The 21,028-nt window shown below is 36.6% G+C and overlaps 1 protein-coding gene across 1 annotated transcript in view; it reads right to left on the minus strand.

Moving 5' to 3' along the window:
- Window positions 1-466: 466 nt before the first annotated feature.
- Window positions 467-21,028, minus strand: part of cacna2d3a (calcium channel, voltage-dependent, alpha 2/delta subunit 3a) — a 112,758-nt gene continuing 92,196 nt past the window's right edge. The window contains exons 26-36 of the mRNA XM_008414695.2: window positions 18,244-18,305; window positions 16,307-16,351; window positions 16,166-16,228; window positions 13,702-13,772; window positions 11,098-11,173; window positions 10,937-10,989; window positions 9,324-9,379; window positions 7,164-7,278; window positions 3,889-4,001; window positions 1,756-1,838; window positions 467-1,671 (exon numbers count right to left, since the gene is read on the minus strand). Of these exons, the coding sequence (XP_008412917.1) occupies window positions 1,579-1,671; window positions 1,756-1,838; window positions 3,889-4,001; window positions 7,164-7,278; window positions 9,324-9,379; window positions 10,937-10,989; window positions 11,098-11,173; window positions 13,702-13,772; window positions 16,166-16,228; window positions 16,307-16,351; window positions 18,244-18,305 (830 nt within the window). The 3' untranslated portion in view covers window positions 467-1,578. The remainder of the gene's footprint in view (window positions 1,672-1,755; window positions 1,839-3,888; window positions 4,002-7,163; window positions 7,279-9,323; window positions 9,380-10,936; window positions 10,990-11,097; window positions 11,174-13,701; window positions 13,773-16,165; window positions 16,229-16,306; window positions 16,352-18,243; window positions 18,306-21,028) is intronic.

Here is a 21,028-nt window from a genome sequence, read left to right on the forward strand (position 1 = left end):
ACTGCAGCAGAGCTTCCCCTGGCTGGCTGGCACTGACAGCATCTCAGGAAAACTTAGCTGTCATTTTCTAAAATGTTACTCCAGCAACAGCGCAAGCTATATATGACGTTGGCACACACGATGTGAGTGGCTCTATGATGACAGAAAGGACGTCTATCGCTAAACAGATACAGATGTGTTGTAGCTGGTCTTTAGCTGTCATGTCTTGGTCTTTATTGTCTCTCGATGGCTGGGTGGGGGCTTCCTCTGGGGCAGCAGTTCACAGGAATGACAGAAAAGGGAAACAACAGATGCGCAAGAGACACACATGCGTGCCACATTTCTGCTTCGGAGGAGATGCTGTCTTCATGTGGCTTAAACTGAGAACAAAAGAGCAATCAGTGTGGATTAAAATTTCAGGTCTAAACCTTTTCAAACAGCAACTTCTAAAGAGTTTTCAAATAACTCAACATTCAACAAAAAAAAAAACATTTTAAACAATATTTTATTTCAAAAGTACACAAACAGGAACGATATCTTTTTATAAGGCAAAGCTTAATTATTACAACCACTCACATCAGAGGATCTCTGAGTCACAGTTTATGGGTACCACTTGCGAACTATAAATAAACCTTTTTTTCTTTCCATATACAGTAGATATTGTAACAGATTTTTTTTTTCATTGTGGAAAAAAGATAACTAGACAAACATCATATAACAATCCCAGCCACATGTAACATCTTTAGAATATATATATTTTTTAATCTTCAGAATCCAAAAAAGTCCATGGAAAGTCAGAACAAGCCAGGGGAAAGTGCATCCATCTCTGTCCATGTGGGTGTTTCGTGGCTGTAATGCCCAGTTCCAAACCCAGCTACAGACCCCAGTCCTTCGCTACAACCTGGAAGGACCGAACATTTTGGTACAACTGTCAGCGGGTATAGCCTTAGATTTTTTGTTTTGTTTTTAAGCTTCTACTGGTATGTTGTAATTTTTTCTACCGTGAGCCTTTATCCGTCGTGCAATACGATTATTGGAAGTCAAAAGTGCAAATTGTGTTGCACATTAAACCGACCACAACAGAAAAAAGGCAACATTAATGTTGAAAATTCGCATCCTCCCAGAAATGCTAAGCACCCTTCATCAAAAGCTACACTTGGAATGAAAAATCTTTCAGGGCTTTTTTCTAAGGCAGAACTTTCACCACTGAACTTGTTCTTGCCCCTGGTTTCTCAAACAACTGAAGGAAACCCCAATCCTGGTTTGGTAAGGGCCATAGAGTCAAAAAGCACATTTAAGGTTATATTTTGTACCAATTTTCTCCCACTATCTTTACCATGTAGCTCCTATGATATTTCCAAATGATTGTAGTTGTCTTAGTGGGCTTAATATTATCCTTTGAACAGTTCTTTCTATTATTGCATGACCCTGACAGGTGATACCTCTGGGCTGGGGATCATATTGGTGATGGGTTTGAATCGGGCACAGTTTCATACAGGACAGAAATATAGTTTTTTGTGGCTTCGTTGCAATTCCTCATAACGTCGAGCCAAGCCAAACCAGGTCAAGCTGTGGATGGTGAGTCAGGACCAGCTTTGGTCACCTAAGGAACAATGCTATGAGCGCTAAAAGCAGCGTGGCACTAAGCGATGTGGTGAGATTGCCAGCTCCTCCGCATTCCATTGAATTCTCCTACAATCACAGGAAGGAACATATGAGAAGTAAATCCAGTGACGTGTGTGGGTGAAGAGTGCGATACTTGTGAATTGCAAATACCTCTGGATGAAAAGGGTGACAGGTATCTGGGCGCCTCCTGTCTTTTTGCATCTTCAGTCTCTCACACTTGAGCGATTCGTTATGTGCAGTTGAAGTTAAGGTAAAAAACCCCAAAACAAAACAAAAAAACCCCCTGCAACATACGCTGCTGTGGCTTTTCCTCACAACAAATTCCACTGTATTTCATTTGGCTTTTATGTGATAGAATATAACAAGGTGCTGCATAATAATACAGTGAAAAAAAAAAATACAAGTAAAAATCTGAAAAGTGCACTCTGCATCTGTATTATGCCCTCTCTACTCTGGTACACATAAATAAATGGATTACCTTTAAAAACCAACTAATAAGTAAAAAGAACCATGTGATATGTTCAGCCGGAAGCACCAGTAGAAAGGACAGATATTAGTAGTGAGTTCCACAAATCTCAACTTCATGTAAGCGTGGAAAATAATTGCTGGAAGAAAGCCATGAAAAGTGAACACACCAAACTGCAGGTGGTGGCAGAGTCGTGGTGTGGGGTTGCTTTCCTTCAGCATGAATAGGAAAGCTGGTCAGAGTTGATTCAAAGGTGGATGGAGATTTATATTGGGCTGAAAAAGACATAAGACGGGGAAAATGTTCAAATGGAATATTTTTAATTAAAGCATAATAATTTCTTAGAATAATCCAGTGAAAATAATTGAAGAGGGTGAATATAAGTGCATCGTGTACTTTTCACATTTTTATTTCCCCCTAAACAAACTAAACAACATTTTCTTCTGCTTCACAACCACTTTGTGTTGGACATTCACCTAAAAAGCTAATAAAGTACAAAAAAGGTCAAGCTTGAAACGTGTTAACTTGTGATAACAGGGTATAAATTCTCTTCTGGCAAGGCACTATTTCTTTTATTTATGAAAATGTATGTATGTGTTTGACTGCATCAAGCAATTAGCTGCATAGATGCATTTAAGGGCAATAATGTTTTTGTACTAAACAAAAAAACTCATGTCAGAAAAAATAAACCTCCAGCGTATGATACATTTTCTTTTGTGGCAAAGCACCAGAATAGCACACGATATGCCACAGAGAGTGCTTTGCAAAAAATAAACACTGGAGGACATGTTTATAGCCGATTACATTTCAAAGAAATGTGCACTGATTAAAAAAAAGAAAAAACACTTTTTGTGGTTAGAAACACAAGTGTTTCTGCAGAACCTCTGTGTATCAGTAACTGTATCAGCAATTGATCAAAGTGTTTACCAGGAGTTAGTGCACAAATGACTCACAAAGCATTTTACGGACATTCTTGTAGATTACTGGACTGTGTATCTTTGCTCCAGATTTTGTCCCCTACAAAGATCACCTTTTATCTTTAGTCAATACAGGAAAGCAACACTTCTCCAACATTTTTGTCCATCTGTGTTTAGGTCATCATAAACAATCTTTGTCATTGACACAGGAATAAGCCGGCTGACCTATGCCATAAACAGTTGATTCATAAGAATGACCACATGGATGCCTATAAAACTTGATCTTCTCATTAAACGACTTTTAGTTATTTAGAAAATAACCATAATCTCCCTCTTTCACCTTAATATTTGCTAGTGGCATTATAACCACAGACATTCCATGCTTTTCAAAATAAAGCACTTATTGTTCTATTTATATGAAGTTCAACTTTCTGTGTAACTCACTCTAATTTCAGAATGTATAATGTACCTACGGAGCAGGTGTGTTGCTTAGACTAGACATCATTTACAGTTTCTTCTACGTGAGACAAATTCATTGTCGCAGAGTGAAGAGAACAACAGTCTTCAAACTGAATCTAGCGTAATCTATTGTAAAAGTGTAAATTAAATCCTTACAGACACACTTCAAATTCTTCAAAAAAGCTTTTGTGGTTTTATACATTCTCAAAGTTGACCCTAACCCCAATAAGTGGTAACGGATTTCTAACTTCCAATCTATTTTCATAGAACATAAATATATTAGCATTGAAATGCTAGAGGTAGCCACAGAGAGTTTTTTTTTTTTTGAGTTATTAGAAAACAGACTGAATGTCAACTTCGTAAAAAAATAAAATAAAATAAAAATACTTCTGGACATCCCTGCCAACCTCCCTCTGACCTCCAAAAACAAGCGAAGGATATACATAATTTCAAAGGGGTCCATGGTGATGGGTCCAAACTGGCTGCAGTCACACTTGTTGTCCACCACAACCATAAAAAGGTTACTGCTGGGGATCTGCTGAATCACAAATGACCTGCCAATAAAAGCAGAACGCCAGAAGGAAAACAATGAAAAATGAGAAAACATGCAAGGAGAAGAAATTGTGTGATAAACTGGTTGTCAAAATGGATGAATTAGAAAGTTGCTTCCAGGTCTGTAATGTTGCTCATTTTTTGGAATTCTACTCTAATGTATAAACTGTACTAGAAAGACGCCACACAACAAAGGACAAGGAAATAAAACACTCCACTAAGAGCTCTGAATAAACTCGGAAACCCACACAATCTCGGATGGACATGGCCAGACTGGACACACATACTAACTCTTTGCAACGTCTAGTCCAAGGTGAGCATCAATGAAGTGTTACTGAATATAACACACTCCATCAAGAGACAAATGTGAACCACACTTTGGAGCATATTTCTTCCCACGTCTGTGTTTTACTGGCTTGGGAGATCAGGCCTCCTGCTTAGTGATTTATTTCCATGGAAGAGCTTTATGATGAAGAGAGCTCGTAAAGATTATATTTTTTTTCCTTTATGTTGCTCTGTCTTTTCTTTGGGTTTCTTTCTTTCTCTGTCTCTCACTTCACTTTGGTTATCAAATATTTTATTTAATTATCAGATGTTAAAATAGTGTCTGAACAAATACTTTCTGAAGATAAGGAGTCTGCTGACAGATTAAAGCTGGCCTAATATCTGCAGCAGTATTTCCTTCCTCGCTGATTTAATAGTATTTTTCATTTAATCCTATTCCTAAAAGTCTCTAATTCTGTAATGGTACCAGTCAGCTGTATTTCATACACATATCTCACTGTGACCAACATTGTCCAGCACAACTACTTCAGCAGACTGATCAATTCAGTTCCAAGCAGTTACTCATAATCTGCCAAAATGTCTAATACTTCTTTTTCAACCCCTGTGCTATGCCAGGCTCATCAAATTCTACAGACTACAGAAAAAAAAATGAAAAGCAGAACAAGCTTTCTGGAGAAAACATTGCTAAACACATCATGACACTGCACAGCTGCTAGACTTGAACATATCCAGTGTTAGGAAAGTAGGTTCCACATCCAGCATGAAAGCACAGACAGCCCAAAGACTCATTGAAGAATGCTTCAAATCTGCACAGATACTCGGCAACAACCACCAATGCAAACTCTTTTACTAAGACAGAAAAAAAACCCAGACAAGTTTCATCTCTCTGAGCTAATGAAAAGACTTGCAATATGTTTCCTGAGAAGGATGAAAGGAGGACATGGTTGCAGACAGCATAAAAAACAGCACTCACACTGTGAATGGGAGATAAATGTTTGGAAATAAGTGCTGAAAATGTTCAAAGACAGTGACAGTCCATGCCTTCCTTTCAAGGTTTTCATAAAATATTAACTTACTTTGTGTCGACAATTGGTGAAAAACAGCAGTATGTTTTTGCTTATGAGTTTGAATCCCGTACTATTTTACTATACAGGAAGTCGCACATTTCTTGTAAAGGGAAATTTTTGCCCATTACATGAAAATGTCTTTGCTAAAATTGAGTTGCAGTTCTTTGCTCTGTGGATTTAACAGTTTTTATTATAACTATAGCTGCATGTTGTGCATGGTTTAGATTTGAGATTTAGACTCTTGACGATTGTATGTGTTTACCCAGTTAAAGATGCATGAGGTTTAAATAAAACCTTAAAAAAGCGGTAAAAAGAAATAAGGAATATTTAGTAGCTTTCATTTTTGAGTGCTGCAATATCCTTTTACTTTCTTTTAATCATCATACTCAAGTAATCTCAACATAGTTTATTCAGTTGATTTCTAACATATTAGGAGTGAAAACATGTCAGCGTTAAGAAACCAAGCAGTCCTGTGAGTGGCCTCACACGTAACGAACAATGTGAGGCCACAAAGCCCAGTTTATCAGAAATATGAAAAACTAAAAGATACTGGCCAGTTATTAGTAAAAATAAAGAGATGTAGACAATATTTTTACTTGCTTTGAACCTTGTATAGACCTCGTGCAAACGAAAATAGGAACTGTTCTTATTAATGCAGTTTGGAATAAAGATATGCTTGTATTTTAAAAAGTCTTCAAGATGAAGTCACCCTCTGGCTAGAAAAAACAAACTATGCAATGAATCTATTAATTCTGGGAAGCTAGAAAAGCACCAAATCAAACATACACTGCATTGATTCATTTAGTCTAATACACAATCCTCTGCGTTTTGGTAATGGATGTATACAAATAGTGACACACATGCACACTGAGAATCAAAATACAGGAAGAGAAGTATAGCAGGCAAGAGTTTGGGATCCGTTTCCTAAAGCATAAAGCACACACGCATGTCTGAATGAAAATATAACAGAAGGTCTCCCTGAGCCAAAACATAAAACAGATGTTTATCACAAGTGCGTTTAGTTACAAATATGATTTGTAAAACTTCATATGCATAAAATAAAGAAATTATTTCACACTGTCAGATTTATTGTATCAGATCAAGAGGATTTTTCTTCTTCTTTTACAGATTTGATCGTAACAGAGCACATCTCTTCATGGTGTCATCACTGGATAAAAATATCTCTGTCATGTAAATCTGAACGGGTGTGAGAGAGCCTGAGTAGGTGCTGCTGTATGTGTGTTTTGCGTTACGACTGGCTCCCCAACCGCATTTTAGACATGGCACCAACGGCGGTGGTTACCCTGCCGACCTTGAGGGGCTCTACAGTCAGCAGACACACAAGGAAAACACACGCATACACACGCAAACACACGCACACAAACACAGATTTCCGAGCTCGCTGGCAGTTCCACAGCTGGGAGCAATGAAGGGCCCATTGGAGGGATCCAGAGAACACCCCACAATTGCCTGACAGAAAATCCCAAATTGTTAATGGGGACCACACTCATTTTCCCATTTTTAAAAGGAAGCCTTTTTTTTTTCAACCTCTTCCTCATCCCTAAATGCCTCGTATTTCAAACTGCTGGAGGACAGAGTTGGAGGTTTGTGTGTGTTGCTGATGGATTGGCTGGTTAAACGTATTTTTCACAGATAACAAAATGAAGTTAAAGGTTCTCTCATCCTGTTTGCCGTTTTATTTCAGTTACATTCTTTTATAGCAAACAAATGTAAAAAGCATGTCGCTCTGGAAAGTTGTTGGTAATCTTTTGCTTTTTTTTTATATATATTACATTTCTGAGTGTCGCTTACTTGATGCAGCCATCACAGTCGATGTTGCCCATGTTTTCCTTGATTGTTCTTTCTGAGACGAAGGCAGGGTACTCTGTGTCACACGGCACCTGCATATGCGGACCTGCCCTTTGAGCTAAACCAAAGTGGAGATTAAGAGTGAAAAGAGAGAGGAGGAGATAATGAAAAATGAGAATGAAAGAAATGGCAAAGGAGGTCAAATTTGAAGGAAACGTTAAACGACACTGAATAAAAGACTTAAATTATACATGTAAAAAAACTCAAGTCATTAAACAGTATTGGAAGCAAACTGCTTAACACATCAAATTCATGCAAAAAAAAAAAAAATGCAACCATTAAATGAAATAGTGCTTTTGAAGCAGAACAACTCTTTTCTGCTTGAAAATGCCAATTTGAGGTATGTGTTCTCCCCAAACATTGCTTGAACACTACTGCCACCCAGAGGATTGAGGAAACTCTACAAGATGGTTGGCAATATCTTCCATTAGCAAACTAATTTATTTAACGTAAGAAAACAGCTCTGAAGCTCAGCTTAAGCACAGAGCGCTTCTCATCTTTATGACAGAGATTTCTAAAGATGGCGGATTATATGTGCGATTAGAATGGAGTGGTTTAATTACAGCGAGCCAGCGGCACGGCATTGTTGTCTGTGCGTGCGTATGTGTGTGTCGCATTAAAACCATATACGAGTATAAACGTCTGGGATTAGCTCAGCTTGAGTAGCTGTGTAGATTTGGTTACAGCCTTGCGAGGTTGTTGTGTTTCAGCCCCGTGTCACAAGCCCTGGTGTCTTTGTTGTAAAAAGATACAGAAAGTGCTGCTAAGACCTGAGGCTAGCCAGCTGTGAAATTGTCTCGAATGCTTGGCGAGTGGCGATGCCCAGCTTCACTTCATCCAGGATTAAAATGTGCAAGTAAAGCATTTTATGGAACTCTCATTTTGGAGTTCTTTCTCTGTCCCTCTCTCGCTTTCACAAAAAAAAATATTTTGTTGGTTTTGGCTCCGACTAATGTGACACTTTGATGCTGCTTAGTGCAAGTCTCATTCCAAGACAGGGAAATGGTATTCAACACTCCATAAAGCATGAAGAATTACAGCGTTTACTGCTTGTCGGTGAAAATATGAGAATGTGCACGTGTTCAAGGAGGAAAACGAGACGTAAAAGTGCAAGCAAAGACATAAACCGGGAAAGAGGAGAAATGCGTAAGTCTGCTTTTATAAAGCTGATATTATTTCTCTCCAAGATCAATATTCAGGATGCACCTTACGAATCGCACTGTAGCTTTTTGGTAGTTACGTAATAAATTTGGATTTGGGTTATTTTTTGCCACTGTTTTCATACTGACATTTTTTAAGGGGTCTTATTATGGAAGCCTAAGTGCAAACAACGAGATGGCGAAGGTAAAAATGCAATGATATCATTCAACCAATTTATTTCCCTTGAATTTTAACAGAGATTTTATTTTACTACTTTATGGTAACATGTAAAACACTATTTTTTTATATGGCACATTTCACCGATAAAAATCATGAAGTGCTTCACAATAGATGAATAAAAGTGCAGGCGAAAAACAACTTCAAATTACATAAACATACAAAAAGGCATACAGATCAAGTGATAAATAAAAACAAACTGGTCGTAAAAAATGTGTTTTGTAGTTTTTAAGAAATCAGCATTGTCTTGTAAAGACAAGGGAAGAAATTGAAAGCAGTATTTTTGCTTTAGTATGGATCCGCAAAGCAGTGGCCTCTGCTTAGCTGATCTAAGGGCCAGAATTGGAGGGCAAGACTAACAGCTCAAAGCTTTAATGCATAAATCTCAAAATTAGACAAAACTCTTAAAGTAGCTAGTAATTAATAAAGTGGAGTTTTTCAGTTTCCAGTTAGAATTCTTTCAGTAAAGCTTTGGATCATCTGAAGACTACCAAGGGCTTTATTTGTAAAATCTACAACAGATATAAAAGCTAGCATGAAACTTTCAAATCCACATGAACCAGAAAACCCTCCAAAACTACTGTCAACCAAAAAAAAAAGAAGAAAAAAACAAATCAATTTGTTATTCTGATCAGAATAAATAAAATGTAAAATATTTACATTCTTTTTAATAATGCAATTATGTGTTGTTTGTGTGCGGGTTGTTTAGAACCCGTCCATTCTTACCTTTGACTGTGAGATCAGAGTTCCACCAACTGTATAAATTGAATTCAACCAGGAATCTGAATATGGAAATGACAGATTAACAATATTCTGAAATGCATGCACATGTTAGTAAGAAAAAAAAAAACTAATTAATTTGCTACTTATTGCTTCAACATCCCTTTATGCAAGACCACAAAAAATCACGAATGCTTAGTAAAGTAAAAGTGTTGCAGAATATTCTATGAGTTCATCCTGCAATTAATGCAGCAAGTCCTGGCATTCATCATGAATTGGAAATCTCTTCTAGGAGCTGCAAGTTTTGTTTAATTTTAAGAAAATCACACGCTTATTGCAATACGTCAAGCTAGTTCAGGGTTTATTTTTATTCTTATTTAGCTGGTTGGTAAAAAAAAAAAAATTGAACTAGATATATCCAGATCTTAGAATCATACAAGGTATTTTATGTTAATCTTATTGAAGTAACTAAACCCCCAACCCAGTACCAGTTGGTGTTCTGCCATCTACCATTTGACATCCAGGAACCCCATCATGCTGTGTGGCCACAATTTGTGCTGCTAACTATTAAAAAAATCAATACCAACTTTGCTGTCAGTCACTTTTTAAAACTGCACTATAAGATATGCTTAAATATTCTGTTAATTTAACACATCTGTGTTTTCCAAACCAAATAAAAATGTTTTTGACCCTTTGCGATGAATTGAAATGTCTGTTTTAGTGCAAGACTTGCTGTTCTTTTAAGGGTAGAGCAAGTAGAGCTACGTATATTCAGAGCTAAGTGCTAAGCTTATAAAACAGGAGAGCAATCTTTTGCGTTGTAAAAATGTGACTGACTGGAATTGCTGTGACCTTTGCAAAGATCTGAATTACCAGAGTTGTCTCAAAACAGAAGAGTTGAAAAACAGAGATCAAATGCAGTGTAGTCCAGATGGCAATCAATTTTTTAACTAATTTGGACTGGAAAAAAAACAGCAAAATTGGAAAAAAAGCAGAAAGTGCAGTGGATAGCAGATTTTTAACATCTCATTTAAAATACTTATTTTAAATTAGTCCTGAATTTAAGCATAATGAGAACTGAAAATTGCACCACCTAATTGAATAGGAACAAGAACAAATACCAAAAATCATTGCATATGCCACATAACAGATGCATGATTTTTTTATTTTTTTTTATTTTTCAGCCTTACTTATTCTTAGGTCTAGCTACATGTTGTAGAATTAAGAAATACCTCACATTTATCTCATTTCTCTAATTACTTCTATTGTTAAAACATAAAATGAGTACCGACAACTCTGTACTCCCATGATGCACTGTGGCAGTGACAGACCACCCAGCAGGACTAAACCACTACCACAATGTGGCATCACAGAAATACTCATGGTGCAGGAAACATCAGGTAGCTATTACTGGTTATGATCACAGAGGATCACATCAACGTACATGTGGAGGCCTCCATAAACAAACACACAACAGATATACAGTATACTCACAAACATACAGCTAATCTCAGAACAGACAGGCCTAAATACAAGACTTCAGAAACCACATATATGCGCAAAGCTTATAGCGTTACTCCATAAACAGACAAGAGGTATTCTCCAGTGAGGATTCTTACATGACAAGCTCAGTCAGGATCCACTTTACCGCTGCATAGAAAGCAAAGTAAGGCTAGAAGAAAAAAAGGAGGGGGGGAAATGATTGGACACTATCAATAAATATTGTACTATATGGACTGTACTACATGGGTAGAACACATAGAGGCTGGAGAATACTCACATCCAGGAGTGTGTGTCCACTGTCGCTACTCTCTGAATGGACCCAACAAAGAGCCTGGTAGTCGTACAGTGTGACACTATGGAGACAAATATAGAATAGACAACAGGACGATGACACAGAGCATCCAAAATAGAATCAGAGAAAACATTTTCCATACTTCTGTTGAGTTGTCGAGGAATCTTGATTCAGACATTATCTGCAAATACATGCCTGACGGGCGTTTTAGTCTGCTGTGTTGGGGATGGAAGAGAAGATCCCACCTCTGTAATAACTGCTTCACCTACAAATACTGCACATGATGGGTGTAGAAAGAGTGGAAGTAGCAAAGCAAGTGAAAGCTGAGCACTTCCTTGGAGGTTTGTCAAAGTGATTTCAGAAAAGTCTGTGTGTGTGGATAATTTGTGGGATATTGGAGGGATATCAGAGGTTTTAAGGGCTTAGTGAACCCTGAGGGGGAGAGATCTAGCTCCGTCTGGAGGAGGTTATTGCTAAGGTTACAAGCTTGTCTTTGAACAATGGACACTCTTTTTAATAGCCTTAGGGAGAGTTCTTACACATGATATACTTGTGTGTGAATGGCAGTCTGAACATGTGTGACAACAGAGTGGGGTTCAATATATCTGCAGCCCCAGGCGATGTTGAAACCTCAGTCGCAGTACTAATGACACACAGCCCCAACACGATGCCCAGAACCAATTAGTGATAAGTAAGACCACATGAATTGGTTCATAACTTACTTAAATTAATGTGAAATAGCGAGATTGTATACATCAGTGATTCTCAAAGTCTTGACTTCCATTGATGATATAGTCAGGTACTTTTTAAGGTTAACGGACGTGTTTAGTTCTGAAGCACTGAATACCATCATTCATAACTGCCGTACACCAAGCAACACGATTTGTTTGAGAGGCAGGGCAACAACTCGCACTGTTTACTTGATAAAAAACGAAAACCTACATTTTGTAGGGCTAAGTTATCAACAAGTCACATTAAAACCGAGAGACCACAAGGTAACGTTAGCCTAGTAACGCAGCAAATATATCCCTATGCAAAAATCTTGTATGTGTAGAGTAAAATAGTTCTCTAGAAATAAAGTGCAAAGACAGATCTATTTAAGCAAAGTGCAGTTAACACTGGAGTTGCTCAAGAAAGACTGTCCAAAAGCTAATGGAAAAGAAATATTAAAATAAAAAAAATTAATGCACCCTGAACATCATTGTTGGTGAAATCACAATGATACTGCAGACCATGTAGCACCAATAAAATGTGGTGTAAATTTTACAAAAATACTTTGACAAAACCGAGCAATAAATTTTAGGAGTTTTTACAAAGGAATCCAAGTTATTTTTCAATGTAGTTATTGAGATTTAATAGATTAATTACGTGATTAACTACTTGTTGAGGTTGAACAATGTGGTTACCCTATAAAAATTGGAATTCTGAAAAAAATTAAGTGGAAAAAACATACTGTAGGGAAATAATTTATTGTAAGGTAAAAACGTAAAACATTTGTTCATCAGCAGTTGTTGCAGTTCTCTAATGCAGAAATCTGATTGGAATTCATAAAAAATATCATCCAACTTCTATTATAAATTATTATGCAATACTTGCTTTAATTAAACAATTGTTGAAGCAGTTACCTACTTTGTTTTAATTTATCAAAATCATTGGTTTTGGCTTATGAATAAGTTCAAGCTGACAGTTTGTGTCAAGTAAGGAATTTGACATCTACATGTTGTTTCAAACAAGACAAAAAACTGTGATATATTGGATTCATCAGTATTTAGATCTAAAGGCTCTGTTAGTCATCATGCTAACAGAGCCTTTACATGACAAAGTCAACATGACAAAACAAGTCATGTTACTCCTTCAATATACGTCTTGGTCAATCTTCAAAAATCCGTCTTCAACCAACTTTAAGGATTCTGAGAAAGCACTTGTAGGGCCCTTGTTTTTATGGATGGGTCTGTAAACTATTAGCTGTCTGATGTTAAGGGTTCATTTTTATAAACTATGGGCTGGGTTTTGCAATTATGCAATGATTTGCAGTTTTACGCAGAGAAATTCCCCCTCACCCACGTCCCATACGTATAAAGGAATGGAGGGTACTGCCTTGCTGCAGGCTTGGGAATGTGGTTGCAAGCTTCAGTGAAATACTAATTTACACAAAGCTCTGTAACTAGGCAAAGATTTCACAAATTTCACATCATTCCACAACTGATTTATATTACAGCTAAAGTTTGTGTGTTTTTGGCTTGAGGGCATCTCTGCTGTGGAACACCAGGCAAGGTAACCAAGCTAAATCTGAAAATACAGATCCTCGAGATAGAGGTTCTTGACAAGAACAGTATGTTTGTCCACATGCTGTTTGTTTGTGAGGATGTGTGTATCGTGTGGAAATGTATGCATTGAACTTTCTCTTAATTCTTTTGTCGCTGTCCGCACAAAAAAAGACGTTTGGCAACCTGCCTTTTGATTTATTTTTATTTTTTTGCACGTTTGTACAAATATACATTCACTCACACTTATGCATGTACTCGGACTTGAACTTTCAAGTGCACACAAATATACACACGCAGACGCACGCATGCACACATGGATTACCGTTTAAAAGAGCCCATCTGCAGCAACTTATTCATTACAGCTCCTTCTGCTTCACCAAAAAAATTTCCAGTCTGAAAAAGAAAGGACAAAAGGTTTTTTAATGAAAAAAGTATTGCCCATCTGCAATAGTTTTAATACAAAATCTAACCATATAAGCAATTATATCATATGCATAGATTATTATACTCCAGAATTTGAAAGTGCACATTTTGGACCATTTATGGAAAAGCCTACCTTGTTTTTCAGGTAGCACCGATGCTACCTGAAAAACAAGCCGATGAGTTAATTGTTTAAGGTCCTACTTTTGGTACAACTGATCTTTTTTTTGTAACACATTATCTGCTCTCTTCATTGACTTTTGATGCTTTCACTAACTTCTGTGGCTTTGTATTGTCATACTGGTGCTGATAGATGAATGTTTCTACATTAATTTGTAGCTGTAAATTTAAACGTGTATGGAAAAAAAGACATTTTTGAACACTATTATGCTATAGCACCATATTCATATTTTACAAATACAATATATTGTACAAACATAATAATCATGTCGTATAAACATGATAATTATATTCCATAAGAATGATAATTATATTGTATAAACATGGTCATTTCAACAAGATGATGGCAATATTATGCTTTCAGTGTAAAGGCTAATTTACAGTAGTTGGTCAAGTTATATTTCAGGTTGGTTGGAGGCATGTAGAGATGAGGATGCTGCTGCGCAACGTGGATGAAGTCATTATTAGTATGCACACTCTGAGAACTGCACAGAAGGAAAAATCAGTTCGATTCTCTTCTCAAACCTTCCTCACTGACCATCCTATAACTCTTCCTCATAGGAGAGTTATGGGAGGCTTCATAGTTTAACCGCTTTAAATGTGTTCAACATAGATGCGTTATTACTCAGAGTACAATAAAATATCTGTTTTATTCTCCCCATTTGTGTAGAACAGAGATAAAAGGAGGCAGCTCATGCAACGCATTGATTTAAACCCTAATTTCATGTGGCATGTAGATTCACGCAATGTGGTTTCTGTAGGAATCGAGACAACGAGCAGTCCCTATTTTCAGCCAGGCATTCCTCACCACATGTATCCCAAATTAACTCGATATGCCAGCTTCTTCCTTCTGTTGAGTTTCATTGTCAGTGCAACCTAAAAGCCTACTACTGCCAACATCTGGAGGAAATTATCCCATTAATTCAAAAAAAGATCATATTTACACAATATATTGTCACATTTATACAAGATAAGTATGTTTGTAAAATATATTTCCGTGTTTGTACAGAATAATTGCCATAACATGTTCAAAAACGTATTTTTTTTCCATGACAACAATACACTTCTGGAAATGAAAGTTAGTTCAAACAAAATGGTTTTATTTATTATGATTTTATCTTACAGTTGCTTCAAAGTAAATTATACAACAGTCACTAATAGGTTTCTATTACAACGGAACCAACCAACAAACTACCTTTTTATTATTAGTTTTATTAAAATTGGTTATTAAGCCCTTTAAAGTTTAGACGCAATTAAAATATCAGGGTTTGCGCATCTGTTTGGAGGAAACATAATTAAAAATAGATTAAGTGTGACAGCCCAAGTGCGTGTGTTAAATGAACACTCTGCTAAAGCAGAGTTTGACTCAATTTCGATTTAACTCGTATTTGTGAAGACAGGGTTTCTACCTGCGCTGCAGTCAACATTCCTCCTAAAGCGGCCACCTTGCCATGCATAGGTTCCTCAGAGTAAATATTATCCAGGATTTCATCGGCATCAATTTTATATGCAATTTATGTTAAATGTTGTATTTCTACGTGATTTTTTTGGCCACAACAATCACAAAAACATTGCAATGTCCTGGAGGGACTAACTTTTCTTTAAATGGCCTCTTGGCTAGATCATGTGCATAAATAAGAATGTTTTCTCAAACACTTTACCTGACAAAAAAACAAAACAAAACAAAAAAACTGATACTTAAGGTCTCCGAAATGGAAAAGGCAAGATAATATGCCAGTTAATTTTAACTGATGTGTTTTAATCATCTAAATAAGAATAAGGCCACATACCAAAACGTGTACATTCAGAGCAACATGTAAAAACTTTAAAACACCTTGAACCAAGAAACTTGCTACCATGCATGGTGAGAACTGCCTTAAACATACATTCAAAATATATCAGGACTAACCAGTAGATAATAATAATGTTTTATTAAATTAAAAAGATAGGAAAAGATTAAGCACATGAACACAAAGGCGGACGCAGAAAAAGGACATGCAGGGGAAGAGAAGGGCAATGACAGCCAGCGGACTTGTTTCGGATGAGCCAGAGTCAGAATGACAGCATGTCTGGTGACAGCTAAGCAGAAGGTACATGCTCAAACAGCACTTTGAGAGAGAGAGAGAGAGAGAGACAGCAGTCTGTGCAACAGTATCAAAAACGAGATGCGTGCTTGTATGTCTCACCAGTGTATAGTCTTCTGCTACAAGAATGAAGCCATTGTTGTCAATGAGGTAGCAGTTAATGTTCTGTCAATTAGAAAACATAGTTTAGGGCAGAGTCGTCGAACAAAAGATCATGGACTGAGAAGAGGAAAAATGTCTGACCTCATCATCACAGCTTATGGAGCATTTCCCATCTAATGCTGCACACTGAAAAAAAACACAAACAAAATATATTTATTCATTTAAGGTGAGAAAATTACTATGGTAAAAATGTGTGAATGAGTGATGATTGTCATCTGTTAAAAATGCAACAAGAAATTTAAGTGTAACTGACTTGTAAGCTGTGATAGATTGTAGGTGTGACTTATTAGACAAACGCAGTTCTAATAAATGCCCAGATGTGCTTGTTCTGCAGCTGAATACTGCAGTTTGACTCTTAAGAGGAAGAAAGTCTGATTCACACGTCTGAATTCAAGCAAACCAGCAGAGGGTGCTGTTCCAGTTACATAAAAATAAAAGAGTTCTTGCAAGAGGACAGAGTAGATGGAACATTGTTTTTAAGAAATGTTCCTGTTTTTCTGTACTTAATTACTGTGTGGTAGTAGTAACCTAATCTTCTAAAGCAGAGCACTACTGGCATATACTGCTATATCTCAGTGTTTCATTCGTAGGGAAATGTTTGGCATTAAATTAGTTAAAGTGCTTTGAACAGTGCTCATTCTGCTTCACCCACTATTTAGGTAAAAAAAAACCCTGATGTTGTGATAAATTAATTGCCAATTAAAAAGGTTACATAACTGGCTCATTGTAGCAACAAGTTAAATAAGAAGCAGTGACAATGTTTCTAGCTCAAATATGAGTTCATAAGTTGAAGATTTAAAAGGCATATTTTGTAGTAACAAAGAGCAAGGAATGAGAAATGATGTCTGACACTTAACAAAGCAACTATCTACTCAAGAGATGGAAAAAAAAATCCCTGCTGAGCCCAATGTGCCTGTAATTTCACACTGTGAGTGGCAAAAATACAAGTATTTTAAAAAGTAAAAGTAGCAATGCAGCATTCAGTTATATTCTGCATTTTATACAGTATTGGAAATGCTGCACATTGCCACACATGCATCAAAGGATGTGTTTTGTAATTTTGATCATGGAAGAAACCAATAAGCTGTCAGGGTTTTAGCTTGAAAAGAAATAGGCCAGCATGCTCTCTGGGAAACAGCCATCCGCTGAAATAAGAACTTTTGAAAAATGACTCATCCCTCAACATTTTATATTGAAGCAATGAACACAATGTTTCAAATTTTGTTAGATCACATCACTTCAGCATCAGACAGTTATTTACATTGGCACTACTTTTTTAAGTAGTGAACATTTATCAATGACTCCACGTAGCGATGAATCCATGCGTTAATACTGTATTTTAAGTGATTTTTGAGTGTTTCATTTGTTTGTCTGTTGTACTCGTTTAGATAAATTTTTCGTTTGACTGACATTAAGAAATTTTGAATTTTCGCCAAACTGAGGCCCATTCCACACGGAGATGAGTTTAGGTGTAACCGCAAAAGTAACTCAGGCCGAGTTTCCACACAGATTTGGCATCTTTACAGACCAGAATTGATCATGTTTGAAACCAGAGTGGATACATTTTAGATCCACTCTGGATGTGGCTTTCAAGTGAGCCACATCTTTTTTTAAATGATGAGGTTGGTAAAAAAAAAAAATCGACCTTATTGTCTCTCTCTATTCTGCATGTGCCTCACTCTTACAAATAGCAAAAATTTCTTTATAAATGCTCGACTCCTTGTGAACCGGGCCTGAGACTATGGTGAATGTTGTCTCCTGCAGTAAGTCAACTGATGGAAAGATGAAAGGACAGACAGTCAGCCAGAAATTAATATTAATATAATATTAAAAAGAGGTTATCATAAAAAAGGAAGACAGAAATTTGGAAAAGAAAGATTAGAATTTAGAACAGTATGTTAAACATCAAGAGGAAAACACGAACCTTTAGTTTTTACTCTGTGTTTTTGGTTTATGTGCTTAGATTTGAAAATGTGTTTGCACTTCAATCATGGAATGAGCATCATGTCACTAGGTACCTGTCTGCTGGCTGTCCAAAATTTTCTCTGGAAAAACTCCAACTTCATCTGGATGCCAACAGCTGAAAGAGATGCAAAACAATAAATAAAAGTTACAATCACAAAAAGCATTAAGAACATAGTGTGAATGCAATATAACATGCAAAAAAAAAAAAAAAAAAAAAAAAAAACTTCAGTGCACAAACATTGCTTCCTAACTTGGACCAAATGGACAAGTGGACTGAATATTACCAATATGTTAGCACATTTTTCTGGATTTGATCAAATTGTTATGTGTAAGTGCTTCATATGAGGTTAGTCATTACTATTATTAGTTATAGTTATTTGTTGTGGAATATGACACATTGCTCAGATTTTGCTGCAAAAGAAAAGAAAGATACATTCGCAACAGGCAGAATCTATTACTTTTGCTGACAAAGATTTATTTCAATAGCAGATTTGATAGAATAAATGGAAAAACCTTACTAAAATAAAAATAAACAGGATTTAAATTGCTGTCATTCAGTGAGATGTGAAATGATATATATATATATAAAAATAAACAGTATTTTAATCAGTATTGTCTCGCTTAATGCATTGGCTATATGATGCCAATATTTATAATTTGAGAAACTTTAAAGATACTTTGGAGATAAATTATCTTCCTTTTCCATAAGCAGGTACGATCAATTTGTTATTTTTTGGTAAAATTGCTGCAGAACCAGCAATTACCACTCTCTCCACTCAGAGACACAAAATAAAAAAGAAAACTAAGCAAATTAAAATAGATTGTTGCATTCACATAGATTGTCATCAGTAAAACACAACAGTAATTTAATCTGTCCTATTTGAGTGGTCAGTAGGAATAGCAGAATACATTTGTAAAAATACAGCAAGGTACTTGAAGTCCTTTTCTTAAGGCAAAGACTGAATTGCAACTAGAATTTTTACTCCGTTTATTCCAGTTAGCCGAGTTTTAAAAAAAAGCTGACAATATTATTCATTACTGATTCCAACACAACCGGAGGTCTTCTACAAAAAGAGCTCGACTGAATGCTGAACTCCCACCTTAATACCGAACACATGTAGCAACTTCTGTATGCTGTCGATGCCAAATTTTAGAATTTGGCACCGACACTTTATGTATTCACTTTATGCATTCAGACGAGCAAGTAGACTTCCAGTCTCTGGCAGACCTTCTTTAAAAACCCTGAATGAAATTCAGATCTAGATAAAACCTGAAGGAGACTTTTACTTACATCAGAGAGGTAAATCCCTTCACGCCACTAGAACAGCTTGTTATGTATGACATTTAAGGTTAAATAACCTTTGGGCGAAACAGTCAACAGATCTATTTGCATTCTTCAGGCTGACCATTTTCACAATAAAAAACAAGCTAAAAATGTGTTTTCACTTCCCAGTGTACTGACGACGTAATTGTGCGAATATTTTCATGTGGTGTGGTGCTACTGTGACCCATTTTAGCTCTTGCCCATAGGAACAGGTGCAGATTATCCCATCCTAAGCTTTGCCAGATCCTTTGGGCAGCCCACCATCTCTACACCCACATGAAAAACCCGGGAGGAGAGGCTAATTTAAGATGCTGGGCAACAGGAATGGAAACAGGAGAGATGGAAAAAGGTAGAGCTTGGATGATAAGGACGACTACAGACACAGAGTCGTCAGACAGGAAAACGGTGAATTCTTGCAATCTATTCCACGTGGCATTTGAATTGAAGAAACAGCACATTCATTAAGGAAATAAATTTATGGTTGGAGCATAAATCTACAACAGCAGCTTCAGGGCTTCGTTCTGTGCAATGGCAGTAATTACACTGATTTTTAGAATGCACAGGAATGACAATTCAAAACAAAAACTCAAATCCATTCCACTAAGACACGGAAATTATTTTTGTTCCACGTATAAACATTTAATTTCCCTATGTATGATTGATTTAAGAACTTGAAAGTATTTAGGCGCTGAGCTGGGTTTATGAGCATAAAGATGAAGAGACAGAAAATCCATTCTAAATCCATCCCATCACCAATCTCCAATCAGTTCTGTCCCAGGCAGGGGGGATGACAACTGGTTTGCAGCCAACTGATTTAGGATTCTAGTAAGGATAGAATAAATGTACCGTACAAATGCTTTCAAACCCTTTGCACTTATTCACATTTTATTACTTTAAAAGCAAATAGACCAATCCATTTTAATAATTGTGAAATAAATTAATAAAATGTGATGGTTTCTTTGTACAACCCCTCCCCACTTGAATTGGGTGAGCAATTCAAGTGGGGTTTGAATTTCTATTCAGATCAACTGACTCAATATTTTGGATCACAGTCTTTTCTGCATGGAGTTTGCATGTTCTCCCTGTGCATACATATGCTCTCTCTGGGTACTTTGGCTTTCTCTCACAGTTCAAAAATAGAAATTTACATCTTCCACTAAGAACACACACAAAACGATTTGCACACATTTGTAATGGGAATGCAGCTATTGTCAGTCAGCCACTGCTCACTTGAATTGAGTGGATTCCACTGTGGTCTGGTCATTTCATTAAACCTAATGTCATCTAACTTCTGCCTGACCGTCTCCTGCACTCACCATGACAACAGTAGATTAAAGCAAAACAGGAAATAACTTTTTTTTTGTTTTGCAGAAAATTTTCAGAACAGAGTAACTAAATACATTAACATACATTCATTTAGTATATCTAATACAACATCACAAATGTGAAGATTTATTTTCCCGCATAGGTTTGGTTCAGTAATGTTTCAAACATGGCTGTGAATGCGAGTGTCT

The sequence above is a fragment of the Poecilia reticulata genome, linkage group LG7 (assembly GCF_000633615.1).
Source record: "Poecilia reticulata strain Guanapo linkage group LG7, Guppy_female_1.0+MT, whole genome shotgun sequence".
NCBI classification, from domain to species: Eukaryota; Metazoa; Chordata; class Actinopteri; order Cyprinodontiformes; family Poeciliidae; genus Poecilia; species Poecilia reticulata.